This window comes from Emys orbicularis, chromosome 1, assembly GCF_028017835.1.
Source record: "Emys orbicularis isolate rEmyOrb1 chromosome 1, rEmyOrb1.hap1, whole genome shotgun sequence".
Taxonomy (NCBI): Eukaryota; Metazoa; Chordata; order Testudines; family Emydidae; genus Emys; species Emys orbicularis.
This window is the reverse complement of record NC_088683.1, coordinates 250,126,224-250,153,492: the sequence shown is the minus strand read 5'-3', so window position 1 is coordinate 250,153,492 and position 27,269 is coordinate 250,126,224. Positions and strand designations below refer to the sequence as shown.

At 42.2% G+C, this 27,269-nt stretch overlaps 1 protein-coding gene across 2 annotated transcripts; it reads left to right on the top strand.

Annotated features, from left to right (window-relative positions):
- The first annotated feature begins 1,051 nt into the window (after positions 1-1,051).
- Positions 1,052-27,269, top strand: RNF149 (ring finger protein 149). 2 transcript variants are annotated; one of them, XM_065407243.1, is made up of 7 exons: positions 1,052-1,514; positions 6,301-6,551; positions 9,919-9,987; positions 13,309-13,391; positions 15,009-15,105; positions 22,636-22,831; positions 26,826-27,269. In XM_065407243.1, the coding sequence occupies exons 1-7, from the start codon at positions 1,052-1,054 to the stop codon at positions 26,879-26,881; spliced, it is 1,215 nt and encodes a 404-aa protein (XP_065263315.1). In that variant the 3' UTR covers positions 26,882-27,269. The 2 variants fall into 2 exon arrangements, with proteins under 2 accessions (XP_065263315.1, XP_065263306.1); XM_065407234.1 differs by lacking the exon at positions 26,826-27,269 and adding an exon at positions 24,474-24,595.

Sequence of the window (27,269 nt, the reverse complement as noted above, 5' to 3'; positions counted from 1 at the left end):
GTCATGCTCTATTTTTGCCCATCCTCTCTATCTCTACCTGGCTTTTGACCCTTCATTCACCCTCCCTTCCTCTCATCCATTTCGCTCCTTCCCATCCTCCTCTGGGGATGACCCCTACAATGCAGGTGAGGAGTGTTTTGGAGGGTGGAGTGACTGACTAACTTGTGTGTCACTGACCAAACGTGGGCGAGCCAGCCAGTTCAATTAGTCACATCCTCTTGCTGGCATTAAAAAACAAACACAGACATCCAAGTGATCATCCTCCTCCGGGCCTCCTTGGGTCTCTTCTGCGTTGGCCTTTCCGGCCCACGACCTACAGCCTGGGCCCCGTTGGCAGGGCTGTGAGCACTGAGGGGCGGGGAATGTCTTTCCTCCAGACCCTGCAAACGCTTCAGGGCAGGTGCCCGGATTCACGTTGATCATTTTCAGGGGGACCCCCTCAGCTGAACACGTGCCTCCGCGTGGGCGGCCGGATCGGGGCCTCACGCGCTCACAATAAGGACGCTGAGCAGGCAGCCTCTACTCTCCCGCAAGCCGGGAAACGGCGGCTCCTCGAGCACGCTCAGGGGCGCGAGCCGTTCAGACTCCTCCACCCCCACCCCGTGTTCTCAGGGCCAACGGTCGGGGGAGGAAGGAGCAGGCCGGGGTCAGGGGACATTAACTCTTCCGGTGCTGCCTCGAGGGCTCCCTTCCCCCGCTCGGCCCCTGCGCGCGCACAGGGCGGGTCTGTGGGCGGCAGCGGTTTGTGAAAGAGCCGCACGCAGAGCTCACCGCGGGACACCCCCTCTCTTGGGAGCTCGCCGGTCGGCCCCGCCCACCGGCCAGGCTAAGGGGGAGGAGCCGGCTCAGCCCGGCCTCCGCCGCCCATTAGCTGCGCTCGGGCTGCAACTCCCACTAGGGCGGGGTGGGCGCCCGTTACCTGCGCCGCGGCGGCGGCGGCGGCCTGGCTGGGGAAGTGGGCGGCGCCCCTCCGCCTCTCATTCTTCCCGCGGACCAGGAGGAGACAGGCGACGCAGACGGCCCAGGTCTCCCCGCTCGCCGCGGCCGTGCCATGCTGTGCCGTGCCCGCCTGACGCTGGTGGCGGCGGCGCTGCTGGCGCTGGGGGCCCCGCGCGGCGGCGGCGCCCGGCTCCTGGAGTGGTACACGGCGTGGGTGAGCACCGCCTACACCGAGCCGCTCAGCAACCGCACGGTGCGGGGCAGCGCCGAGAGCGGCCGCTACGGGGACAGCTCCCCCAAGGAGGGCGCGCAGGGCCTGGTGGGCATCCCCCGCGGCGCCTCCGCCCGCCACATGGAGGGCTGCGCCTCGGACACCGACTACGATGTGCCTCTGCCGCCGGGGAGCCACGGCCCGCCCAGCGGGGAGCCGCCGCCGCCCTGGATCGCGCTGGTGGCCCGCGGGGGCTGCACCTTCAAGGACAAAGTCACCAACGCGGCCCGGAAGCGGGCGGTGGCCGTGGTGATCTACAACGAGCAACGCTTCGGCAACGCCACCGTCTCCATGTCCCACCTCGGTGAGTGGGGCCGCAGCCGGGGCGTTGAGTCCCGGTGCCTGGGGTCTCGGCAGAGGGCGGGACCCCGCCCCGGGGGAGGGGGCTCGAGGAAGAGGGTCCGGTGGGACAGGAGGACACTTAAGTGGGGAGTGAGGGGGTTTTTTTGGGGGGGGGGTGGAGCGGGGAGCCGAGGGCGTGTCTGGGTTCAGCATTCCCCGGTTTTGTGCTTCTAGCCAGTGGCTCACACTGGTGACACGATGCTTTTCGGGGGAAAGGGAAAAGGGGAACACCACGAAGAGCCCTTACAAAGGACGTGTAGGGCTTGTTTCCTGTCACTACATAGAATACTAATGTAGGTGCGCAAAGTTTTACACCAAGTCTCTAGGAAGGGACGCAGAAACTATCAAGAAGTGTTGCAATGAACCTATTGAGCAACTGCCCCAGGTCTTTCTGTGGTGAGTCTCACAGTAGTATCTGAACACATAATACATAAGAAGTTAATATGTTGCTCTTTAACTACAGGCTGAACAAAATTGTACAGGAAACCGCAGGGATATGTAAAAATGGCCACTTAAGACAGGGAATTACCTATTGGATGAGTCTTCAGTGCAGGCTTTATTGTAGTACTTAACACTTCATCGTCAAAGTACACATTATAGTCCTCACACCTCTCTGAAGTAAGGTGAGAAAAGTGATGTATAGAGGGATCAAATTGACTTGTCTAAGCGTGCCTAGCTATCTGTACCCTACAGAAGGTGTCTGACTGTGCCAAGGTAAGAACTCAGGTGTTCTGGCTCCACAGAGTCTGCTTCATTTTTTTGTGTGTGAAAGCATTATCTGCTTGAGAACTTAAAAAAATGGGTAGGTTGTGTGTGTGTGTGGGTTTGTTTGTTTGTTTTTGTTTTTTAAACTATTAAGTAGGTTTAAAGGCATAGGAGGAGACCTTCAGGGCAGGATATAAGGAGTAAGAAATCAAAGCATAGTGGGGGAAAAACCCTGTCGCAAATATCCGCGAACCTGCCACTGTGTAGTAATCTTACTAGTATCCAGGCAATCTTTCAAAAGGATTTTAAATAAATTTTAGTAGTTTTTTTTTTTTTTAAACAAGACAGTTTTCTTTTCCTCTAGTAAAATTAGCTGAAAAAGTCAACTTCAGAGTACCGTTGGTTCAAAGTATATTTGAGACCCTGAAAGGAAGCAAGTCCCTTTTGAAATAATAAGTGAGTGGCACCATCCTGCAAGTTGGAATTATGATTAACTAGTACAATTAAGCTGCTTTGTAAGGCTATGCCTACACTAGCACTTTTGCGGGTAAAAACTTCTGTTTGTCAGAGGTGTGGACACCCCCCCAACAACAGATGTTTTACTGACAAAAGTGCCAGTGTAGACAGCACTGTGTCGACGGGAGAAGCTCTCTTGCCGACATAGCTACTACTGTTTGTTCGGGGTGGTTTAATTATGCCAATACGGAGAGCTCTCTCCCACTGGCATAAAAGCGGCTATGTGGGAGACCTTACAACCGCACAGCTGCAGCAGTAAACATACCCTAAGACTATGTCTGTGTTGTGCACTTTACAGCAGTGCGTCTGTGCCGCTGCAGCCTTGCCGTTGTAAGGTGCACAGTGTAACTACTCTGTCGCTGGGAGAAAGCTCTCCCGGCGACAAAATAAAACCAACTCCAATGAGGGGCACTAGCTTTGTTGCTGGGAGCACACCTGCCAATGAAGTGCTATCCACACTGGTGCTTTTCATCATTAAAACTTTTGTCACTCGGGGGTGTTTTTTCACACCTCTGACAAAAATGTTACCGACAAACATGCTATTGTAGACATAGCCTAAGTGTCAGCTTGGGCTTCCTGGGTTTGGTTAATAACTCTCTCACAACCCTTATATTAGGCCTCTTTCTCCCTCTGATGATACTCTGTCTGTAGAAGAAAAAAATATAAAAAATACTTCCATCTTCCCCTCTCTTCTTGCAACAGATGCCTTTATACTATGCCTTGTCATAGTTGCTGTCTGCTTTTCTGTGAAATCTCTTCTTCCCTTTAACTTTCTGCCTATATTCTATTCTTTCCTTTCCTGTTTTTTTCCCCCTCTCCTTTTTAGTTTTTTTTTTTTTTTTTTTTTTTTCTGTTTCTTGTTTTACTTCCCTGTGCCCGCATCAGAAGGATTCGTGTTTCTCAGGTTAGGTCTACACTACAAACTTTTCTTGGTACACCTCTACCCCGATATAACGCTGTCCTCAGGAGCCAAAAAATCTTACCGTGTTATAGGTGAAACCGCGTTATATAGAACTTTGATCCGCCGGAGTGCGCAGCCCCGCCCCCCTGGAGCGCTGCTTTACCGTGTTATATCCGAATTCGTGTTATATCAGGTCGCATTATATTGGGGTAGAGGTGTATTGTCGATTGGGGTATGAAGAGACTTGATTCATGACCAACATAGCTGTGCTGGCAAAAGCCCTTAGTGTAGACAGGGTATACTGGCAAAACTGCATTTTTGCTGGTATAGCTTATTTCATCAGAAGAAGGGGGAGACAATGAACAAGAGGACATATCGAATATACTTTCCTGTTTAAGATTTGCATACATGTGGTTCTGAGCTATACACATCTAGGTTAAATGTGCATCTGGAGTGGGATCCGAGCTACTCGTGGTACTTCCTTGGCTCTCTATTTAGTACTAAGCTACACAGAACACATTAAAAAGTGCTTAACACAGGTTGATAAACAGTGCTGATAAGTAACAAGATATTATAAAAAGAGAAATTTTCATCTGTTGGATTACAAATAAGTAAAAGTATTTAATTTTGGTTGAGTGGCTGTGCAGATGAAATTGCTCTCTATAGCTGGTAATGGTCTTTGGCTTGGTTTAAAGATGGAAATTGTTTCTGATTTCTCTCTCTTCTCCTCCCCCCCCCCCCCTTAACTAATTACTTGTTTTTATCCTCGTAATGGCTAGAGTGGTGGGTGTTCTGTGACTAAAAAAAGGCCAACTGACATTAGGATCTAAATATTCTGGAGGGAGAGTATTATTCCATTGGAAGAGGCTCAAGCTTTAAAAACTTTTTAAAGATTTTTGATGAGGCTATTTGTATCTTTGAAATGAATTCTCAGTTTTCAGTATTTCTTTATGTCCACTTCTGATTGTAGGTTCCTCAGGGCAGAGACATGTCTTGCTGGTTTGTAAAGCTCCATGTACTGAAATGGCAGTGTAATAACTTCTTAACATGGATGAGAGTACAGTCCTCTTAGGTTTGTGAGAGAACCCTCATGCTTTCAGCATTATCCTGTCCAAGGGTTGCCTCTAAAGGATTTAAAAATACTGGAGTCAGAAAATGTGGTCTTCTCTTGGTGGGTAATGAAGGGGTAGGTTGAATTGTTAGCTTAACACAATTGAAATAATCTATTAAGATGCAGGCTAACACATTTGAAGCTGCAGTATGTTGTAGCTTAGGAGGGAGCCTTGGTGACATGACCAGCTAACACCACTTCAAACACAATAGCCTACATTTTAATGGGGTTTTGCAATTGTGACATTAACGCAATTGGAAAAAACATATTTTTGCCCATCAAAACATATCTTCATGGGGAGGAAGTAGTCTTGAATAAGCAGTCTGGAATGTATAAGGAAGCCCATGATGTTGATCCCAGCTTTAAAGCCTGAAGTCAATAGTTTCATGAGTAGGGTGGGTTGAAATCATTCCCTACGCCACCCCAGGTATCAAGCTGGCTTCTTGTAGTTCTATTCCTTCTTGTCTCTGAACTGGGAGGAGAAAATCAGGCAGGGAAATATAATAATAATAATCCTTTGAGGAACCATAATAGTTTTAGCATACAGGGAAATAGGGGATGATACAAACTGCACTCTTGTCTCCCAGGTCACCTGAAAGTTGCACCTGTGGGTCTCCCAGAACATTGTTAGCAAGTAAGCCCCCTTTCTTTAAGTGCAATTTATTTACTTTAGAAAGATGTTGCGACAGACACCTCTGACAAAGGTCTAAGAATGTGCTGTTTTCGATCAACTGAAATAAATCCCCAGGAAGGGGGAAATTTTGGTTTTGTTTACAGTAAGTCCCATGCAGGTCTTCTATTTATTGTCTGGCCTGCCACAGTGCTCTGCTTTTTTTTTTTTTTAAAAAAAAAAGCACTTATAACTTCAAGTAACTCTCTCATGAAGATAGAGACTCTTGACTTGAAAAGGCCTTAAGTATTTCCACAGCAAACTCTGACAGATACCATTTAAAAAGACTTGAAATTCCTGTTGGTTCCATCCCAGAGTTGGATGGGATCTGGCTTGAGTACTTTGGGATCTGGCTTGAAACGGTCTATTACATGTGGCAAAATGATCAAGCTCTTTTGTTCAATCTTCAGCTACTACTATAGAGTTATGAACTAACAAATGGATACTCGTGAATGCATTTTAGTACTTTAAATAGAGCCTGATAAATTGTATTGATCTTATTTGCTAAATGAATCTTAAGATCAGCATCCCATTATATTCTGTGGAATGAAGCATGCAGGGCCTCAATAGATATATTTTATTTCAACTATTTCTAGTACGTGTATAAGTTCTTATTTTCTTTGTGAAATTCTCAAATGCAATAATATATAATGCAAGCTGTTTTAGTAATTAAACTTGCTTTATCAAAGTAATTCTGCTTTGTTTTCAGAATTTTAAGCATTTTCCATTAATGTTGTCCACCTCTTACATTTTAACTTTAAAGGATTGAATTGCATTCAGATAATAAACTGGAGTAAGTGTGCATTCTGCTGACTTTTTCCCCCCCTCCCCCTTTTCTCCAACAGGAACGGGCAATACAGTGGTAATTATGGTTGGATATCCAAAAGGGATAGAAATTTTGGAACCAGTACGCAGAGGGATTCCAGTAAAAATGACTATTGGTGTTGGCACAAGACATGTGCAAGAATATATCAGTGGACAGTCAGTTGTGTTTGTAGCCATCGCTTTTATCACCATGATGATTATATCACTAGCCTGGCTCATATTTTACTATATACAACGTTTTCTATATACTGGGTCACAATTTGGAAGCCAGGTAATTGCAGATGGTGATAATGATTTTAAAAAGTAACCTTATTAAAAGTTTTTAAAGTTTGTTTTCTCTCTTACATGTCTCCTGTAAAATTCTTTCTGTGTCCGATACTAATTTTATTGAAATGTTGTTTAGCACCATATTTTCTTGTCTATGACAGTCCATGGATACTGCTTAGAACGAATACATTTTTAAATGAATACACTTATAAGCAGCATGTTAATTGACATCTCAAGCCTATTTAGCTTTAATAACTAGATTTTTATCTGAAATATCTGCCTCCTACCAGATCAAGTTTAATTTAGAATTGGGCAACAATTTTAGTGAAACTTGGTACAGAGCAATGTTTGATGACTAGTGCTCACTGGGTGAGATGTATTATTTCTCTTCCTTCCTCCCAATTAAAACTGTAACTTAGGGAATTGCTTCCTCCTCCTTTTCCAGTCTTCAGCTAGAGAGCTCTGAGTAAAGTTTAATGGAGAGAGTCACTGGGCCAACTACTAATGAGCTGAGGGGTGAAAACATTCCTATAAACCTAAAATGTTGTATTGTAAAGCTTTACAAAAGCTGACCCTGAAGCCGGCATTGTGATTGTAGTTCAGCCCCAATCCTCTGGTGGGCCACAACCTGGAAATTGATTGCAGGGGGGAAGCCTAGTGAGTTGCAGCAAATTACCTGGGCCACTAGGACCCAGTAAGAGTGCTGGGGGGAGGGAGAGGAGCAGTTCATTCCCTCCAGTTGCTGCTGCTGCAGCTACTTCCTTTGCCTCTTTACAATCCCTCTGCTTTTCAAGAGCAGTTCCTCTGTGCTCACTGCTCCAAATTAATGGAGATTTGGCCCCAGGATGAACCACAAAGGGCTGTGTAGTCAACTTTACATCTTTTTAGGACGTGCTGTTCCAAACTTCTGGACCTGATTACTGGGGAGAGAGTAGGTGATCAGTAAGTAGCCCCATCGGTATCTCACACTTTTTTTTTTTTTTTTTTTTTGAATTTTTTATTGAGACACCCACGAAATGGATGGGAAATCCACTTAGGAGGGAAAAAATCCAGTCTTTGGGATGTGGGACAACTTCAGCCATTTTGTGGGCTGCAGATAAAAAAAAGTTAATCATTAGTCTAGTGGACTGCCTATGGGGATGAGATTCAGAAGCTACCCAGTTCAAAATCTGCCTTTGCTACTGACTTACATGGCCTGGAGGGGAGGCAATCAATCAATAACATGCTTTCCTAGTCAGTAAAATGAATACAGTACCTCAGAGAGATATTCTAAAAAGCAAAGGTTTTTGTACGATACATTGAAAATTAAGCCCTGTGTAAGGATTAGGTGTTAATGATAAAAATGTTTCCTGGAACTTCATATTTCCAGTCCAAAACAAATCGGCGGGGGGGATACTTTCATATCCGTATGTTCAAATTGCTAATAGTTGACAAATCTAGCTTTATGAAACAGATTGAGTATAACATAATAGTTGGATAGATTAGACAGATAATTTTTAACATATGTAATAGGGTGCCCCAAGATGATGATGATGATATGGGAAATGTCATTTCCCATATATGTAAATATGCCTAAGAATGTGATCCTACAGACTTTACTTATGGAGTAGTCTTCAGTCAGACAAGTTGTCCTATTCTCTCAAGTAGGATTACTTGTTTAAGGGTTACAGGATCAGGTTCTAAAACTGAGAAGACTATTACAGGCTGTCTTTTGGAATCACTAATTTGATTGGTAGAGTTGGGAAACAAACAAAAAAAAACGTTTGCAGTTGGAAGCACGGTTACCGTTCAGTGGCAAAATCTGATAAAATTGATTAGAAAAAGTGTATAAAAAGTTATATTGACTGGTCTATCTTCACTGTTCAAAATTAGTATTGTGCAAAAAGTAGATTGTGTAAATGGTGAATATTAAGTTCAGTGTTTTTAGTGGGGGGGAACACCTGAAGTGGTGTTGGTATCTTATGCCCTGATGCTGCATTTGGGTTCATGTGGAACTCCACTGGGTTTCTGAATAGGCATGAAGTTACATCTGCATGGATCCAAATGCAGGATTGAGATCACCCTTAAGAATTTTTTACTTTAATGAACATTTAACTATACAGTGTCCTCTTAAATTGAAGTCCTTTCCTCAGGCCATTCATGTTACAATAAAGGGCATATGTTTGCATTTGCAGTGGAAAAGAAAATTTGAGACCCAGACTGAGCAGAATAACATTTTTCCATACTTTTTCCAGATGGATTATAGATTCTTTATTTTAATCCTCGTTCTATATCAAGAGGGGCTATTTAAGGTGTGACTGCTCCTCCCTCCCATGCCCTCCTGTTTTACATGTAGTTGTAACTTTGCAGGGAATATGTAGCAGGCTAAATTGATTTGGAGAATTGTGCAATTGATATGGTTTCTTAAACATCTTCTCAGGTTAAATGAAATGCATTCTCTGATGATCATTGTCTGTCAGACCTCTTGGCAAGATAACAGGGAAGATTATCAGTATGCTGCAGATACCTAGCTGTGTCTCTCCGCTTCCTTTTGACTATCCAATATGCACCACCAGTATATTTGCTTATTGGATTAACTGTGGTCCTGTTATGTGTCTCCTTCTTCCTCTCTACACTGGTTGCCTATAAAGTGGGGAATTGATTTTTGTCCTTGTCTCCACATGTATCTGCACTTTGACAATACGCAATTCTTATGCATCTCACCAGTGTTTATATCAATAGATGATCGTGTATTTGCTGTAGTGCCCCATACAATGTGGAACTCCCTCCTCCTTAATGTGCATTGGTGGGTGGAAGGCTTTATAAACTTACTACAGTGACAAAAGGTGGGAATTTCCTGAATGTATTCAAAGGCTTTGTAAACTATACTGAATACTCTAGTACAGGGGTCGGCAACCTCTGGCACACGGTTCGCTAGGGTAAGCACCCTGGCGGGCCGGGCCAGTTTGTTTACCTGCCGCGTCGGCAGGTTCGGCCGATCGCGGCTCCCACTGGCCGCGGTTCGCTGCTGCAGGCCAATGGGGGTTCTGGGAAGCCATGGCCAGCACATCCCTCGACCCGCGCTGCTTCCCGCAGCCCCCATTGGCCTGGAGCGAACCGCAGCCAGTGGGAGCCGCGATCGGCCGAACCTGCTGACGCGGCAGGTAAACAAACTGGCCCGGCCTGCCAGGGTGCTTACCCAGGCGAGCCGTGTGCCAGAGGTTGCCGACCCCTGTACTAGAGTATTCAGTATAGTTTACAAAGCCTTTGAATACATTCAGGAAATTCCCACCTTTTGTCACTGTATTTAAAGTTTTTCATAATTTGGTACTCTTTCACTGAACTTGTGTAACTTTATTTTAAACATTCTCTCTCTCTCTCACCACTTTAAGGGCCACAGAAAAGAAACCAAGAAAGTGATCAACCAGCTTCAGTTGCATACTGTGAAGCATGGAGACAAGGTAATTTAGTAACTTAAACTGTTTTGTTTGGTCAGAATGGTCTTTGCAAGCTTACTTCATTGTATTTATGATTTTAAAAATAAAAATGATTTTAACTCCTGTTGGGCTGTCTATAAATTAGAGTGCATGACTGTCTTCTCTTTTTATTAACCTGTTTTTCTCTGTCTCTAGAAAGCAAGCTGAAAAATCAAATCCTCATTACTACCTCTAAAGGAAAGGCAGATTTATAACTTAGAGTAGTATCAAGTTGTACAAGACATCACAAGACCAAATTAGAGGGTTTCTTATTTCTCTCAATTACTGTAGGTGGAATAGTATCTTTATAATAAAAAGACTGTAATGAAAACATGAAGGCCAGTATTTAACATCTAACAAAGATACGTTTACCAGCATAGGATCTTGGCTAGCACCAAATGTCAACATTACAATTGAATTGTGCAATATTTCCCATGATCTGTTGATTACACAATTCCATATATTACAAATCTGTTAGTCTTGGTACTGTTTTCTTTTTATGATTCTAGAATAGGAAGAAATGCATAAAAATTGTGATTAATCCTTTAAAGAATGTCTCATTCCCAAAGATTTTTACATATTTCTAATCATTACTTCATGGACAGAGAAAAGCTTATTTAAAATGTATATATTAACAAAGCTTGACAGGTCTTCACTCCTAGACTTTCTCTACATCCCATGTGGGCTTACTTTGTGAGACTATAGGCAGATTATTTGCAAAGACAGGTTAAATTTAATATAACTTGCTGGAGCAGGTGTACTTCTGTGAAATGAGTTATCTAGAAGTAGTGTCTTACATTGTCTGGACAGATGTATATTTTGTTTTCCTTTGGTCCAGTCATCACAATCACAACATTTTCCCTTCTGTTCTTTATTGTTGTTAAGGCTGATTCCCCATTCTGGCACTTTGAGTGCAGAAGGTGGGGGCCCGCAAGGATTTGTAAAAATAATACTTGCCACTCCAGGCTTGTATTAAACTGCCAAGGTTACAGCGTTTTTCTGACCTTGGCTTGGTAAACGCTGTCACCACCCAAATGCAAAACCCCTTTTTGGAACCCCGGAAGGCGCACTTGGGAATGCCTTTCTGTGGGGACCCTCGTGCCCTTTCACTCCCCCTCCGGGGAAGAGCTGAGAAAGAAAACAAAGGAAATTAGCTGTTGCCACCAGCTAATTAAACAACATATGCACAAATCTCTTAGGACACCAAAAATCCAATTCTGTTCTTAAAAGGTAAATTTTATTAAAAACAAAAAAGAAAGAAAATACATCTGGAACTTAAGCTTTTGCAAGATTTTAAAAGAACAATTCTAAAAATTAAGCACCCAAACTAGCTTTTTGGGGGTTCAGTTTAAAGGTTTCAAGCAAACAAAAGCATCTGGGGTTAGCACAGAGGAGTTCACTAGCATAAAAAGTAAACAGAAATAAACCTAATCGTGTCTTTCTAAACATTCCTGATCTACTTGCACATTTGGGGTTCCAAATAAGTAGTTCTAGATATGATCTTATGATTAAGATTATGATCATACCTAGGCTTAAAGCTTCTCATAGCATAACTGCTCCCTGTTTTCCCCCCTCTCCCAGAGAACTACAACAGAGAGAAAGGGGAAGTTTTTTCCCCCATTTTAAAAAGTTCTAGCCTTCCCATTGGCTCTTTTGGTCAGGTGCCCACTCCCTTTCCTTTACCTGGGGGACTTTAACCCTTTACAGGTAAAGCAAGCAGAGAACAGCCACCAAGAGGGACTCCACAGCCAACTGGCTGGGCATCCACTAAAGGAGCTTACCATCCACCCCCTTCATCCATCACAATTGTAACAAATAATGTAGGGCTTTTTGTGTTAAAGTAGTAGTATAGCAACATTCAAAGTTGAAGCACTTTAAAAACACATGCATGTTTACAGTTGTGTGGATCTTTTCTGAGCAGATTGTGTGGGATTATTGTGAAATGGACACTTATTTGATTATGTGCTACATATGCCATGGTTGGCATCTGCCCCTGCGTTCAGTGAAAAATACTGCAGTAGTAAATGTATTTTATCAATTTAACTTTAAATGTACAGACTGGCAACTAATATAGAAATGTTACAAGTAACTTTTTATTTAAAATGACTCTTACATACAATGTATAAAATAGAAATTATGGGCCTGATCCTCCAATCTTACTCACATTACTAACTCATGTAAGCATTTGCAGTAATGGACACCCATATTTTTTAGTAACCTGCAGATATGAAAGACTTGGATTGTGTTTTTATGCTAGGACCCTATTTGGATATCCTTCATATATTTGCTTTAGTATACAACTCAGTTAAAATACTTTGTATACCATGTAATCAATTAATCTTCATACTTAAGTTTTCCTTCACATTTATATTGCAACTGTAACTACAAAAGGGGCAAGACATGTCAGAATACATGGAGGACTCTCCCAAAAAGTGTTTATTGCATGAGTAATTGCACACTGTACTCTGACTACAGTGCAGTGGTTCTCAACCTGTGGCCCAGTCAGCACACAACTGTGGCCATGTGACATCTTCAGGCCCATACAAATAGTATATATATTATGTGGATGCAGCCCACGTAACACACAGCTGCATATGCGTCTCACAATGGTAAATAGGTTGAGAACCACTGATCTATAGTCTCGGGCTAATGAGCATTCAATATACTCTTTTCTTAGAATTGAATGAGTGAGAGGTTAGAGAGAGAGGTCTTAAGCATCTTGTTAAGCTGCTTCATTTGGAGTATGAGGGAGGATTCTTTCCTCTCCAGTCCTTCTTAGATTTTCTGTGTAAGCCTGTTTACCAGGGCACTGTGGGAGGAGAAGGCTGAAGAAGCAGGATGAGGCACCATTCAACCCTATAAGAGTATGTTGAATGCTCATTAGCTCTTGAGACTGTAGATTGGGAGTTAAATGAGTTTGTCTGTTGCTATATCTTTCATACTTACTATGTGAAATCTCATACATCTGGAGATGGCTAGCTTTATTTATTATAATTTTTAGTTTACTAAAATGCTTAATTGCACCCCATTAAAAACACCAATGTTCAGAGAAGTAAGTCACCCAAAAAGTGCTTGGATTGGCATGCGATATATCTAGATTTAGTCACAATCGGTGACTTTGATTGTATCAAACCACCTTTTGGTAGAGTATTTCTAATTGAATTAAATAAGAGAAAATTCTTCTTATTTGAGACATTTTAAAGCATTCTGTTCAAATGATTATACTACATGACTCATAATGCTTGTTATAGTCATGATCTTTTTAATGTCATGGTCTACCTGTACATTTAACTGTGTTTTCTTTAGGGTTTAGATGTTGATGCAGAAAATTGTGCTGTGTGCATTGAAAACTATAAACTGAAAGATATTGTCCGAATTCTGCCATGCAAGTAAGTTTGATTGCCTTTTAAAATCTATTTGTACCATACTTTCCATAAGAAATATTTAATGAGGTTCCTAGAAACCTAAGCCATTTCTGGAGCATTGGGGTTGTAAAGCTATACAATCCACTGAAGTTGTGCCATCTGTTTGGCCCGTAACGTATGCAAGGGCATGAAAAGATGGTATTTCATAGATGTGGTGGGGACTTCAGACTCTCAAATGTTATAAACTCGTTAATTAAAATATTACAATATGTATAAATTATATAGCGTATATACTCGATCATAAGCCGGTTCGTTTATAAGCCGAGTCTCTCCCCCCCCCCCCCCCCCCCGATGGATAAGTAAAAATAGAAAATTTTTATAACCCGTTCATAAGCCGACCCTATAATTCAGGAGTCAGCAAACTTTGGCTCCCGAGCCATCAGGATAAGCTGCTGGTGGGCCGAGATGGTTTGTTTACCTCAAGTGTCCGCAGGCACAGAGGTAAACCTAGGTAAACAAAGTGTCCCGGTGCACCAGCTGCTTACCCTGACAGGCCGGGACAGCAACTGGTGGGGAAATTTTTTTGGGGGGAGAAGCTGGGAGTCGGGAGTAATCCCTGTGACCACCCCCCACATGACCCCACCCCTAGCCCACACTTTCCCCATCCCATCCCTTCCCACCTTATCTGGGGAGGGCCGGGGAGGATGTTTCTGACCAGGTGGGGCGGCCGGCTCCGGTGGGTCTGATGGGACGGCCAGAAGTGGAGAGACTCTGGCCCTGCCTCTTCCCTTCTGGCTGTGCTGCCTCTCCTTGCTCCCTCTGTTGGGGGGGGGAGGGCAGTGTCCCACCTCCCCCTACCCGTTCATAAGCCGACCCCCTTCTCTGGTGCTTCCCTTTTTTACTAAAAAAAATTTGGCTTATGAACGAGTATATACAGTATGTGACTATTACTAGATTTGTGGGAACATGTTTTGTAGTGAGAAACCTTTCTCTTCCGTTAAAGAAAATTAGATGTATAATTAGAAATATGACAGCCATAATCTTGAGAAATTCTCAGTTTACAAATTCTCTTTTGTACTAACGTTTCCACTTCTATTTGGGTTTTAGTGTGTTTGAAATATAAAACATTGATTCCTTATTTGTATTAATGTTTTTGATCAGTCCTGAAATGGTCATTTCTCTAAAAATGTCTGTAATCAGATGTCTTGGTTATGTGACAATGAAGAACAATTAGCCCTTGCTTGGTAAAATATTGTACTTTAATAAGAAGAGTTAAAGATGAGATCTAAACTTTGTGCATAGTTGTTTTTATGTATTACCAAATATTTCTTTGAGTAGTTATATATTCTGTATTGTCTGTCTAGTACTATTTTTTTATAGTAACCTTTAAATCTGACATTACTTTTCCTTTTTAATCACTTAAGAGATTCTTTAAAGAGAGGTTCTACCTATATATTCTGCCAGTATACTTGTCCATTGCCTTCCAACTTTGGCACATAGGTTAATATATTGAATAACTACTTAGATTAAAAAGGTATCTAATAACCTCAAGATGGACATACTAGAAAATGAATAGGTTGTCTGAAAGAATAAATTATCATTTAAAAAAATTAAAACCAAGTATACTTTGTTTTTCTTCAGGCATATCTTTCATAGGACTTGCATTGACCCCTGGCTGTTGGACCACAGAACTTGTCCAATGTGTAAACTAGATGTCATCAAAGCTCTGGGATATTGGGTGAGTTACATATTTATCTAGTTAAAACTACACTGCAGACATTCAAAACAGGAAGTGACACTGCATGTCAACCTGTTAATCTGGAGAAACAACTGCTCTGAATTTTTATCTCCTGTGTGTGTGTGTGTATATATAGATACCACAGTGATGGCTGTGGTACAAGAACCCAAACAAGAGAGATCTGTAATGATTTATAATACTCATCCTTAATATTACACTTAACAAAATGCTAACTATCTTGTAATACCTTTCTGAGGTAGGAAAAGTTTCATTCTTTGAGTGTTTGTATATGTCCTTTACACTGGGGGGGGGGGGGGGTGCACCAGTGCCAGAGTTTTCCCTAGAGGTACCCACAAGGATAACCTTGCCTACACCTGAGCACTGTGAGGTTATAAAGCCACCCCTACCCTTCAGTTCCTTCTTACTGTCAGTGGTCTGAGTGTTTTGTGTGCCCTGTAAACAAAAAACTTCTCAGTCTTCTGTTTCGATCTAATGGTATTCCTTTTTTTAATCACGTGATGCTTAATTTTCCATTTTATTTCTTCATTTATTTTTATTTCAAATTTAGTTCTTAGCTGCATTGCAATGTTTTGCTGTCAAAGTGGTAGTGCCTCCTGAAAAGTTGACAGGACACATGATCAGAGCATAGTTGATCTCAGCAGCCTTTGCAGCACATGCCGATTACGAACATTTATAGGGTGGCAACGTGGCCTTCCCTTCAAAAATTCCCCAAGCATTGTGCACTATCCACTGCTTCAAGGGAGGATGCAAACGTAGGAAAAGTAGTCATACAGTTCCCCCTTCAGATGAGACTGAGCCCCACTGTGTGGGGTAACAGCTTTGGAGTTACTTACAGTGTAATGGACATATCCAAGCACTTGAAGAAAAAAGTTACTTTTTTTTTTTAACTGTATTTTGAGATGTTGCATTTGTCCATTACATGACCCATCACTGCCTTCCCCAATACATCGGAGTCTGCCATCAGCTTCCATTGTGAAGGAACTGAAGGCGGCAGGGTGGCTTCACTCTTTGTAGCCTCACTTCCAATCTTATGGAGTTTTGGTGTGGGTGGTGCTACCCCATAGGTACTTCTAGGGAAAACTCCGACATCGGTGCATGGGACGCCACACACCAGCAGTGTAACGGACATATGCAACGCATCTTGAACAACAGTTATCGAAAGGTAAGTAACTGTTTTTATCCCCATTTTACAGAGGGGGAGGAAACTGAGGAAGAGAAGTGACTTGCCTACAGCTGCACAGTTGTAGAAACCAATTTCATGCTTCAGTTTACAGGGACCTGAAGTGCCCTTTTGCTTTTTGAGTCCTTGAAACTTTTCAAGTAGGCGGAAAAATTAGTTGACTGGGTCTGTATGCTCCCAGATATGCTGAGTAAGCATTTGGTCTCTCTAACTGAATCAGTGTTCACTAAAACCTTCCTGAAAATTTTTAACAATAGTTGGGTTAACTAGTAGAAATGATGTGCTTTCATTTCTTTCTGACAGTGCCAGCAAAGAGGGATGAAGATATATGTGGTAGGTTACTCAATCACTGTTGAGAAGTAGTCTTGAGAAAATTGTGCCTTCAGTCCCACTAATAGGATGTGGATATCTATGTACCACTCCTCTAGAGATCTCAATAAATAGGGGCACTTACCATAAGAATAAAGTGGTGTGTTTAGAATGGTGTCTGGAATCTTCTTTTCATAAAGTGCCTGCATATTTTTATTTTTATTTTTTTTAACTTATAAACAAAAGAATACTGTTTGGAATGGTTGGAGACTTTACAATATACTTCATCTGATGCACTACTTATGTCTTGTCAAAGTTGTAAGAAAAGTAGTAGAACCCTCGATCTGCTCATCTACATGATTTCATTATGCAAAATGAGGCAATGGTTGTACCATATGGCCTAAAGATTCAATCGTTGCAGAGACTGGTCTGGAAGCTACGTTAAGACTCTAATAACCTAGTTTAAGACTTGTTTTCATACTATCCATATGGTTGAAGCCCATAACTCTACTTAATGATATAAATTAGCAGAAAATAATGTATTTTATCTGAAAAATGGGTTTTTGTGATTATTAGAGTATCTGAGTTCCCTGAGTTCAGATTTTTGGGATAGATATTGATACTCTACCCATGACCAGCCCAACATATAATTTCTCTCCCGTTGATCAGACACGTCTCTTCATTGCTTGACAAAGGTGAATGTAGGAAACGTGTCAGTTGCAAATCCCAATTTATTAAGGTATTCACAATGGATAGTTAGTTACACATCACAAGTTCAAACCCCAGTCAAGTTGATAATGTGGAAAGGTACAATCTGACTTTAAATGGTTGCCTATGTGGTGATCAGTCCATTTTAAGTAGACGAGCATTCTCATTACAGAAATCATTTCAACATGTTGTATCTTCTGCAGAGATTGAATTAATAACTAGAGAGAACTTAACTATTCATAAATCTAAAAACTTGATACTTCTAGACTAGCTTGGAGGAACTTTAACTTCCATTGCCTGTTGTGTGCTTTTTTTGTAAATGGAGGACTTCGGTCCCCAAGGTGACTGTTCCCAGCCTTAAATTCACTTGATAAAAAGGAACCCCAATTGACAAGTTAAAAACTTTCTGATGTAGTAGTCTTGCTAACTTACACTATTGACTGAGTCACCCATTGTGAATTATTGATTTTCAAAACTAGCAAGTGCACAAATATTGGGGGGAGGGACCCAAACAACTCACAATGTATTTTGTTCACTTATGTTGAAAAATGTGGCTTAGTTTTTAATTTGATACTTGAAAATATACTGATTATCTTTAATACTGTGCTAAGATTTTAAATTGATGGGCATCCTAGAAATACCTTAGATGTCTTAGGGATGAGGGACCTCACTATACTAAGGTTTGCTGAGTAGGGAAACTACTATTGTTTGTACATTACAAAATGGGCAGAATAGCTAAATTGTTATAGTTTACTTGTACACGTACAAGTAAACTCTGAAATCATGTTAATGACTGCTGCTTTTTGAATATCAGTTTAATTTTAAAATAAAACTCTGTAGATATTTCTCTCATTCATTATAGGTGTTGGTAGTGATGCATATAGTTAAGGTTGCTGAATACTTTCCATTAAGGTCTCCATTTTCAGTTGCTTATCACTTTGCCAGAAATAGCTGTTTGTTTGGGCTGAAATTTTCCATGCCAGATGACTGCCTCAGCCAAACCTTTTTATCCCTTCTCCTCACCCCCCCCGCCAAAAAAAAAGCTCATTTCTGAGAAGGTGATTAGGGAAAAATGTATCTTGCCTCTGCTGACTTTTTTTAATAACTGTTACATTGAGACTTTAGCAGCTTCGTGCTTTGGGAGCAGGGACTTGAAATTTGGCCAGGGGGGTTGGTGTTACGGATGCACCTTGTGCTGTCCCTCTGAAAATCCACCCAAATTTGCCCAGGTTATAAGTGCTCGAAAAATTGCAGTTGCCCATGGTCAGTGGTTTGTTAGCAGCCAGCGGTGGCATTCTCCAGAGATCTCCTATATAATGACCATGTTGCATCTCTCTCGGCTCCTAGTATGAACCAGATTGGGATGACCATTCCCACAGAGGGATTTGGCATGCTCCATTCCAGGGCTACTGGGGCTGGACAGGAATTTTACCTTCAGTTGCTCACCCCAGTTACTGTGGGCCACTCCAGTGCCAGACACCAAAACTGAGAGCAGAGAGACAATCTCCTATGCTCTCAGTGCTTCCGCTGGTGCCCAGGCAGCATGGAGGAGGAGGAAGCAGACTGATTTGATTAGAAAGGGGAAACAGTAGATTAGTATTGATGGGAGCTGAGGAGGATGGATAGGAGAAGAGGAAGATAGGGAACACTGGTCTACAATTTTTGAGAAGTCATCTGCTTCAGAGATAAAATGTGCTATTTATTATTTATTTTGATGTGCTGAATTCAAATATGACAATTAAAACAACTGATTGGCTACTGTTTCTAAGATATTTAAGTTTTTACATTTTATGTCTATGTATATTGTGTAGATAGTAGAGTTTTAATCATAAATTGTAAACCTAGGTCTTTTCATGTGTTTATGGTTGCTTTACATGATATTTCACCTGTCCTGTTTATGTAACACTTTAAAAATCAGCAAAAGGGTTATATAAATAAAATTTATTGTGAAACAAAAGGCAAAAAACTATTCTGTACATAGTTTAGTCCTATTCAGTGTCTACTCGGTGCTTCTTGGCTTGTCTCTTGTATTCATTAAATGGAGCATCTCTTGTCACTGTCCAGCAATAGTCTGCAAGCATTGATGGGCTCCATTTGCCCTGGTAGCGTTTCTCCATTGTTGCAATGTCCTGGTGAAATCGCTCGCCGTGCTCGTCGCTCACTGCTCCGCAGTTCAGTGGGGAAAAAAATCTAGATGAGAGTGCAAAAAATGTATCTTTAGTGACATGTTGCAACCAAGGCTTTTGTATGCCTTGAGGAGGTTTTTCACCAACAACCTGTAGTTGTCTGCCTTGTTGTTTCCGAGAAAATTTATTGCCACTAACTGGAAGGCTTTCCATGCCGTCTTTTCCTTGCCACGCAGTGCATGGTCAAATGCATCATCTCGAAGAAGTTCACGAATCTGAGGACCAACAAAGACACCTTCCTTTATCTTAGCTTCACTTAACCTTGGAAATTTTCCACGGAGGTACTTGAAAGCTGCTTGTGTTTTGTCAATGGCCTTGACAAAGTTCTTCATCAGACCCAGCTTGATGTGTAAGGGTGGCAACAAAATCTTCCTTGATTCAACAAGTGGTGGATGCTGAACACTTTTCCTCCCAGGCTCCAATGACTGTCAGAGTGGCCAATCTTTCTTGATGTAGTGGGAATCTCTTGCACGACTATTCCATTCGCAGAGAAAACAGCAGTACTTTGTGTATCCAGTCTGCAGACCAAGCAAGAGAGCAACAACCTTCAAATCGCCGCAAAGCTGCCACTGATGTTGGTCATAGTTTATGCACCTCAAAAGTTGTTTCATGTTATCATAGGTTTCCTTCATATGGACTGCATGACCAACTGGAATTGATGGCAAAACATTGCCATTATGCAGTAAAACAGCTTTAAGACTCGTCTTCGATGAATCAATGAAGAGTCTCCACTCATCTGGATCGTGAACGATGTTGAGGGCTGCCATCACACCATCGATGTTGTTGCAGGCTACAAGATCACCTTCCATGAAGAAGAATGGGACAAGATCCTTTTGACGGTCACGGAACATGGAAACCCTAACATCACCTGCCAGGAGATTCCACTGCTGTAGTCTGGAACCCAACAGCTCTGCCTTACTCTTGGGTAGTTCCAAATCCCTGACAAGGTCATTCAGTTCACCTTGTATTATGAGGTGTGGTTCAGAGGAGGAGGATGGGAGAAAATGTGGGTCCTGTGACATTGATGGTTCAGGACCAGAAGTTTCATCCTCTTCCTCAAGTGAGAGTGATTCTGGTGCATCAGGAACCGGCAGTCCTTCTCCGTGGGATACTGGGTGTATAGCTGATGGAATGTTTGGATAATGCACAGTCCACTTTTTCTTCTTTGACACACCTTTCCCAACTGGAGGCACCATGCAGAAGTAACAATTGCTGGTATGATCTGTTGGCTCTCTCCAAATCATTGGCACTGCAAAAGGCATAGATTTCCTTTTCCTGTTCAACCACTGGCCAAGATTTGTTGCACAAGTGTTGCAGCATATGTGTGGGGCCCACCTCTTGTCCTGATCTCCAATTTTGCAGCCAAAAGAAAGGTGATAGGCTTTCTTAACCATAGTGGTTATACTGCGCTTTTGTGATGCAAAAGTCACCTCACCACAAACATAGCAGAAGTTATCTGCACTGTTCACACAAGTACGAGGCATCTCTGCTCACTTTGGCTAAACAGAAATGTGTCCCTTTGCAAAATCAAACGCTGACAAATAAGAGAGCACGACACTGTATGACTTCTAGAGCTGATATAGGGCAATTGGTTCAGCAGAGTGATGTAAGCTTCGTTATGATTGCATCATCCATGACTTCTAGGAATCACATGATGCAATTCATATCATGTATGACGCAATACCAGCTTCAGATTGCATCATTCATTGTTTTGCCTAAAAAGCAAGTACTGTCCAAACCCAGTCATAGATTTATTCATAGATCCAGTCAAAGATGTATTTTAGTCATTTCTGGTTTAAATTGAGATCCCTTCCCTTTATAACTCACTTATCCTCCGCCATTCCCAAGTCAAGGGTCGTATATACTGACCCAATAGCATATCTTGAAAACTAGAGCCAATCAACAATTTTAAGCATCATTTTCGTTCTCAGTGACCCAGAATTAGTAAAGTTTGACTACATTTATTTCAAAAGCATTTTGGCTGTAGAGCAGTGGAACAGGCAGAGAGAGGTCTCTGACCACTAACATAGAAGAGTGGTGCAGTGGAAGTATAGTACACTCCCTCCCAGAACCTGAAATTGAACCAAGGATTCCCAGGTCTCAATATTCCTTTGTGTTTAGCAAGTAGCTGTGAATGCCACTGGCAAATGTCTCTTCCCCTCTAATGGCTGTAACACACAGAGGATAATGGCCTACCACTATTACCAGTTTTGTTAGCTCAAGTAGTAGAGGTCTCTTTTGTGAGTATAAAGTTCCCAGTCCTGATGTGAGGGACAGTATGATTCCATATGATATAATTTGTTTTAGTGCACTTTTCTTTTTTAAATCTTTGGAAATTACTTCCTACAAAACTACATTAAGAGAATGTTAAGGTTGCAAAGTCAAGCGCTCAGAAGTTAGGAAATGCCAGAATTAAGGGAACTTGTGAAACCTTATTTCACCTCCCCATTGTGTGTGTATTATGTATGATACAATCTTTAATTATGTGATAGTGCTATCTTTTCCCCCACAGGATGGAGTGCTCAAGGGTTGGGTAGTAAAGGCTGTCTGCAGGTCCCCTGCCTCATTTGTTGCAGAGGTTGGAAGGTGTGAAGTGAATAAAGCAGGGAGCTACAGGAAAAGAGAAGATGGCTTTGTAGACAGTTGAATGCCATCCTAGAAAACTGGATTTTATCCCTGCCTCTGCAACAGAGTTCTTGTGTGATGGTAGGCAATCACATAAACCAAACTCTTAACAGTATAATAGCTTCCCTTAGGGGCATACTGCAATGTCTTTGCAGCACTCCTATCTCCTGGTCCAGGAACTAATGGCCAAGATACTTTTGGGCATGGTAATGCAGCACATTGCTGGATCCATGTGGTCTAGGCAAGTCTGTTCTAAATTGCTGTGACAAGATCACAACTATGATGAGAGGAACCTGTGTAAGACTCAAGAATGACTTGCAGAAGGCAGGCTGAAAAATCTTTTATAAAATATAAATCAACTCTTGTATTAGGAAGGGCAAATAGCTTTCCTTAATATGTAAAGGGTAATCAAAGAAACTTTTACTTTTGCAGAGTCATTAGAAACTTGTTTTTTCTGATGTCTAAATAATTGCTTACTGAATATTTTGTCTACTTCTGAAGGGTGACCCTGAAGATGCACTTGAAGTTGCAATACCTGAATCGATAAGTGGCAGTGTATCAGTAGGAAGTTTGAGTATTGCTTTACAAGAAGATGATAGAAATGAAGTAAGCGATTTGTCAGCTTCCTCAACTAATGAATCTGTGTTACAGTGTAACAGTTTAAAAGAGGATGCAGGTGAAACCACAGCATTACTTGGTAAGTACAATGTAATGTGTTTCAAATCAATGTGTAATCTATATAATAAAATTCCAGGATTGTCACTCTAAAACCTAGAATGTTTGAATCAGTGTGACGCGATGGAAACAATTACAAGCATGGGTTGAAGCTCTTTTTGTTTAGAATATCACCAGATTCAGTATCCGTGAGATTTGTGGTTTAACATCCAATATTTAAGTTCAGCCATTTTTCCTTTACAAATTACACCCATGTGACAGCATGGGCTTTCAGTTAGTCAAACATGTATCTGTGCCATGCCAAGAGTCCTAGACCATTGTGATATCATTATCCCTCAACCAATCACCACTCTTACTCTACAGCTAATTGTATGCAACAATTTATTGGTTGTATGAGGGAGGCTGCATAGATAGTGGATTACTTGGCCCAATGGTCACAGTTTAACCCATACACAGATCATCACAACTTTCCCAGAACACCCCTATTCACCCACCTTCACTCATATTTACCATAAAAACAGGTCTTTGCTAATCATTTGGATAATCCTTTAATTTTATTAATTGGAACTTTAGAATGAAAACTCTTCATTCTTGAGTTTACTTTGGAACTCTCAATACTGTGGTGTTGAGGTGATGGCTTTAGTGAGTAGTACTGTTTTCTGCCACCTGGATGATTGGGAATCAAATTACTTCTGGCTGAAATCATGCCAGCCTTGGAAAATTGAACTTAATCAAAGAATGATCGACATCCCCCTTGCTCAGCTACTGGCGGAGGCGTGGACAGGCAGCTCTGCGTGCTGCCTCCGCCCAGAGCGCTGGCTTTGCAGCTCCCGTTGGCTGGGAGTGTGGAGGCAGCGCACAGCGCTGCCTGGCCATGCCTCTGCCTAGCAGCTGGGTGAGGGGGATGTCGCCACTTCCAGGGAGCCCCCCAGGTAAGCGCTGCCCAGAGCCCAATAGGGACAGTCTTCAAATGTTTGTCACTGTGCTTCAGGACATTCTAGATTAATTGAGGTGGTGGATGCTCAATGCCCCTTCACAATCAGTTATGATAACATGGACAGGGAGCCCATTTAGGTTGGCTTATGATCTAGGGTAGCTGAGCTTTTGAGAATAGCTGGCACATTGGCGTGTTGGAATTAAGAGCCATTCATTTGTCTCTCAATCATTCATTCCTCATATAAAAGGGAAGATTGTTCAGTTGACAATACAACTGTTGTGTATCGCGGGAATAAACAAGGGGAACCTCATTCTTTCCAGTTATGTGCTGAAGTGGTCAGATTATGGGACTGGTGCATTTTTCACAAGATCTAGCCTTGGCCCTGCATTTAGCAGAGGAGAGCAGTGTGTTTAGCAAATAGTCTCAACAGGGACAGTGCTCAGATTCACAGGTGGTCCCTGAAAGATCAGGTAGTTCAAGACCTCTTTTCCCATTGAGGTTGGTCCAACATAGATCCTTTTGCAACAGGAATCAACAAAGTGTCCTCTTCTGTTCCAGAGAAGGGAGGCAGAGTCAGTCCTTTTCAGATGCCTGCCTTCTACATTGAGGAAAGGGCCTCCTGTATGATTCCTCCTCCCTCTCTCCCTCCCCCCCCCCCCCCCAATGATTCAGAAAGTGGTGAAAAAGGTTCTTCAGGGCAGGGCTAAAATGATATTGATTGCCCTAGCTCAGCTGAGACATCAATGGAACATAGACCTGCTTCAGCTCTCAGATTGTACATGTCTTCAGCTCTGTTGTCACAGCAAGAAGGCAGTATCCTTCATCCAGATCTTCAGTTTCTTCATTTGACAGCCTGGGCTTTCAGACTTCGACTAGTCTTGAGCAGTTACATTCCTCATTGATACAGAGCATACTGCTTAATTTTAGAAAACTGTATTAGAAAGTGTTACTATTTAAAATTGTCTAGATTTGTTGCTTGGATGTGAGGAAAATCTGATTCTCCAGTGGCAGCTTCCATACCCTATATTCTGGAATATTTACTGTACTTAAATCTGAGTAGTTGTCTAATTCTTTAAAAGTACACCTAATGGCTATTTCAGCTTACGTTTTGGTCAATAGTAGATCACCAATTGTACATGATTCTGCTAAAAGATTCATGAAGAGGTTACCTAACGTATCCTTCCATCTTGATATCTTAATCTGGTTTCATCTATGCGTATGAGATCACCCTTGAACCTCTTGAGGGAGTGTTCTTTTATTTATCAAAGTGATCTTCATTACTGCTGTAACGCAGCCAGAAGGGTCAGTGCATTGTGTGCCCTGCTGGCTGTCCTGCCACTTAAGACTTTTTAGAGAAGGTGGTTCTTAGATCTGATCCCCAGGTTTTTACCAAAAATAGTGTTTGAGTTTCATATGTCAGACAATTGGTTTACCTTTGTCTTCCCCTCTCCAGCTTAATGCTAATAAAGGGGGAGTCTCCATTATATGTTTTAAATGCCAGAAGAGGTCTTGCATATTATCTGGATAGAAGGAAGAGTTTTAGGAAGTTTGGTTTGTTTAATCATATGGGTCATAGTATATCTGCTCAGACTATTTCCAGCTGGGTTATACAGTGCATCCTTCAGTGTTAGAAACCAACAGAAGTTCCTGTGCCTTGTGTGGTATGTTCTTATTTGTCTAGAGCTGTAGCAGCATCTTTGACTTGTCTTAAGCAGGTTCCTATTAGGGAAATTTGCAAGGCTGCTAACCTTAAAAGTAAGTGCGCACACTCACTAAACATTGTGCTCTGGATCTAGCTTCTAGAGTGGATGCTATATTTGGCAGATCGGTTTACAATCATTAGGGCTCTATGCTTGTCATGGAAGTTGCGGAAGTCACTGATTCCATGACTTCCTTCAACCTCCGTGACTTCTGCAGTGGTCAGTGTAGCTGATCCCAGGGCTTCTCAAGCGGCCCTGGAGACCGCCACAGTGGCCGCCGCTGGAGCAGCTCTACAGCCAGTCGCTCGGGCAGGCCCGCAGCCATACCAGCCGCTGCTGGGGCAGCCCAGGACCAGCCGCACCGGTCACTGCCTAAGCAGCAGCCGATGCAGCTGGCCCTGGGGACTGCCTGAGCAGTGGTCCCGGGGACCGGCCAGAGCAGCCACAGGTCAGCTACCCCCCCCCCCCCCCCCCGGGCAGTCATCAGTGCACACGTTTTCCTTCCCTTATGCCATCTCTCAACAGGCTAGAGATGATGCCAATTTTGGTCAAACTGTTCTGCAGTCAGTGGGTCCATGAACTCCGATCCCTCCACTTATTCAACTGCTTGGGAGTCACCTAGAGTGGAGTGCACACATAAGATCAAACAAAAAATTTACTAACCTTCCATAACTGTTCTTTGAAATGTTACACATGTCCATTCCATAACCTGCCCTTCTACATCGGAGTTCTCTGGAAACAAGGAACTGAGGGGGCTGGGCACTTTATACTGGTGCTACAGGCATCGAGCTGCCACAACGGATACCACTGAGGAAAAATTTCCAGCAACTGCTTGGGGCATGCACACCCTAGAGTGGAATGGACATGTGCAACACATCTCGAAGAACAACAGTTACAGAAGGTTAGTAACTGTTTTTTTTCCTGCGCACTTCCCCCATCTCAGTTCTGTTACGGTCTCTCTGAGTTACTGGAAGGAACTGAGGTGGTAGAAGGCGCAGTGCCACCTCCCTGTATTTTGCCACACAATCAGAATACTCAAAAACACTGAGGGGAGATGAGGAGGGGTGCACATGCTCCCCTAATGGGCACTGCTTGAAGAAGGTTCTACCATTGAGTTCCACCCGGTGGCGCAACATCCATAAGTGCGACTATGCAGTCATCTCAAAGAATTCCGGTTACAAGTAACCTTCATTTCCTGTGCACTATTTTGCTTTGCCATTGAAATCAAAGGGAATTTTGCATGACTGACTGTAGAACTTGTCTCCAAGTTGTTTCTCTGTGGGATAGCGTCAGTAAATGTAATAATAGCTTACCACGTTAATATTTAAATAACTGATTTAACAAATTATGATTTACATTTTGTAACTCCCAATTTTTAGACATGGATGGCAGTGATAGTCGGCATGGAGAACTGTCTAATGGAAATTCCCACTGAAAAGCTTCATGGAAGACTGATTAGACTGCTTAAAGAACTTTTTATTTAATTAGTATGAACTTTTGCCTAGTTGATGGAAAAATAACAATGTAATTTATTTTATCTTGAGAACTTTTCTAGTTCATGTTCCAAAAGGGCTAATAACTAAGAATTTTGTATAAAGAGGATTTTTTAAAACTAGTCTGTCTGATCCTATGAAAGATGCAATACCTCTGTTGATATAAGAATTATTACAATGTCAGTGTGTTCCAGAGGGCTGTAACAAAGATGTAGACTAGGATGAGAGAACAGAATATAAAAAGTTTAATGGATAAATGTTGGTTACACTGTGTTTACGTTTAGCATGTACATAAAGCTAAAAGCATTTACAACACTACATTTTATTAAA

Excerpts from the sequence above, each read along its gene's own strand:
- RNF149 (XM_065407234.1), top strand. The coding sequence starts at position 1,052 with ATGCTGTGCCGTGCCCGCCTGACGCTGGTGGCGGCGGCGCTGCTGGCG. Across the intron at positions 6,552-9,918 it reads GGTCACAATTTGGAAGCCAG|GGCCACAGAAAAGAAACCAA; the intron begins GTAATTGCAGAT and ends CACCACTTTAAG. Across the intron at positions 13,392-15,008 it reads GTCCGAATTCTGCCATGCAA|GCATATCTTTCATAGGACTT; the intron begins GTAAGTTTGATT and ends GTTTTTCTTCAG.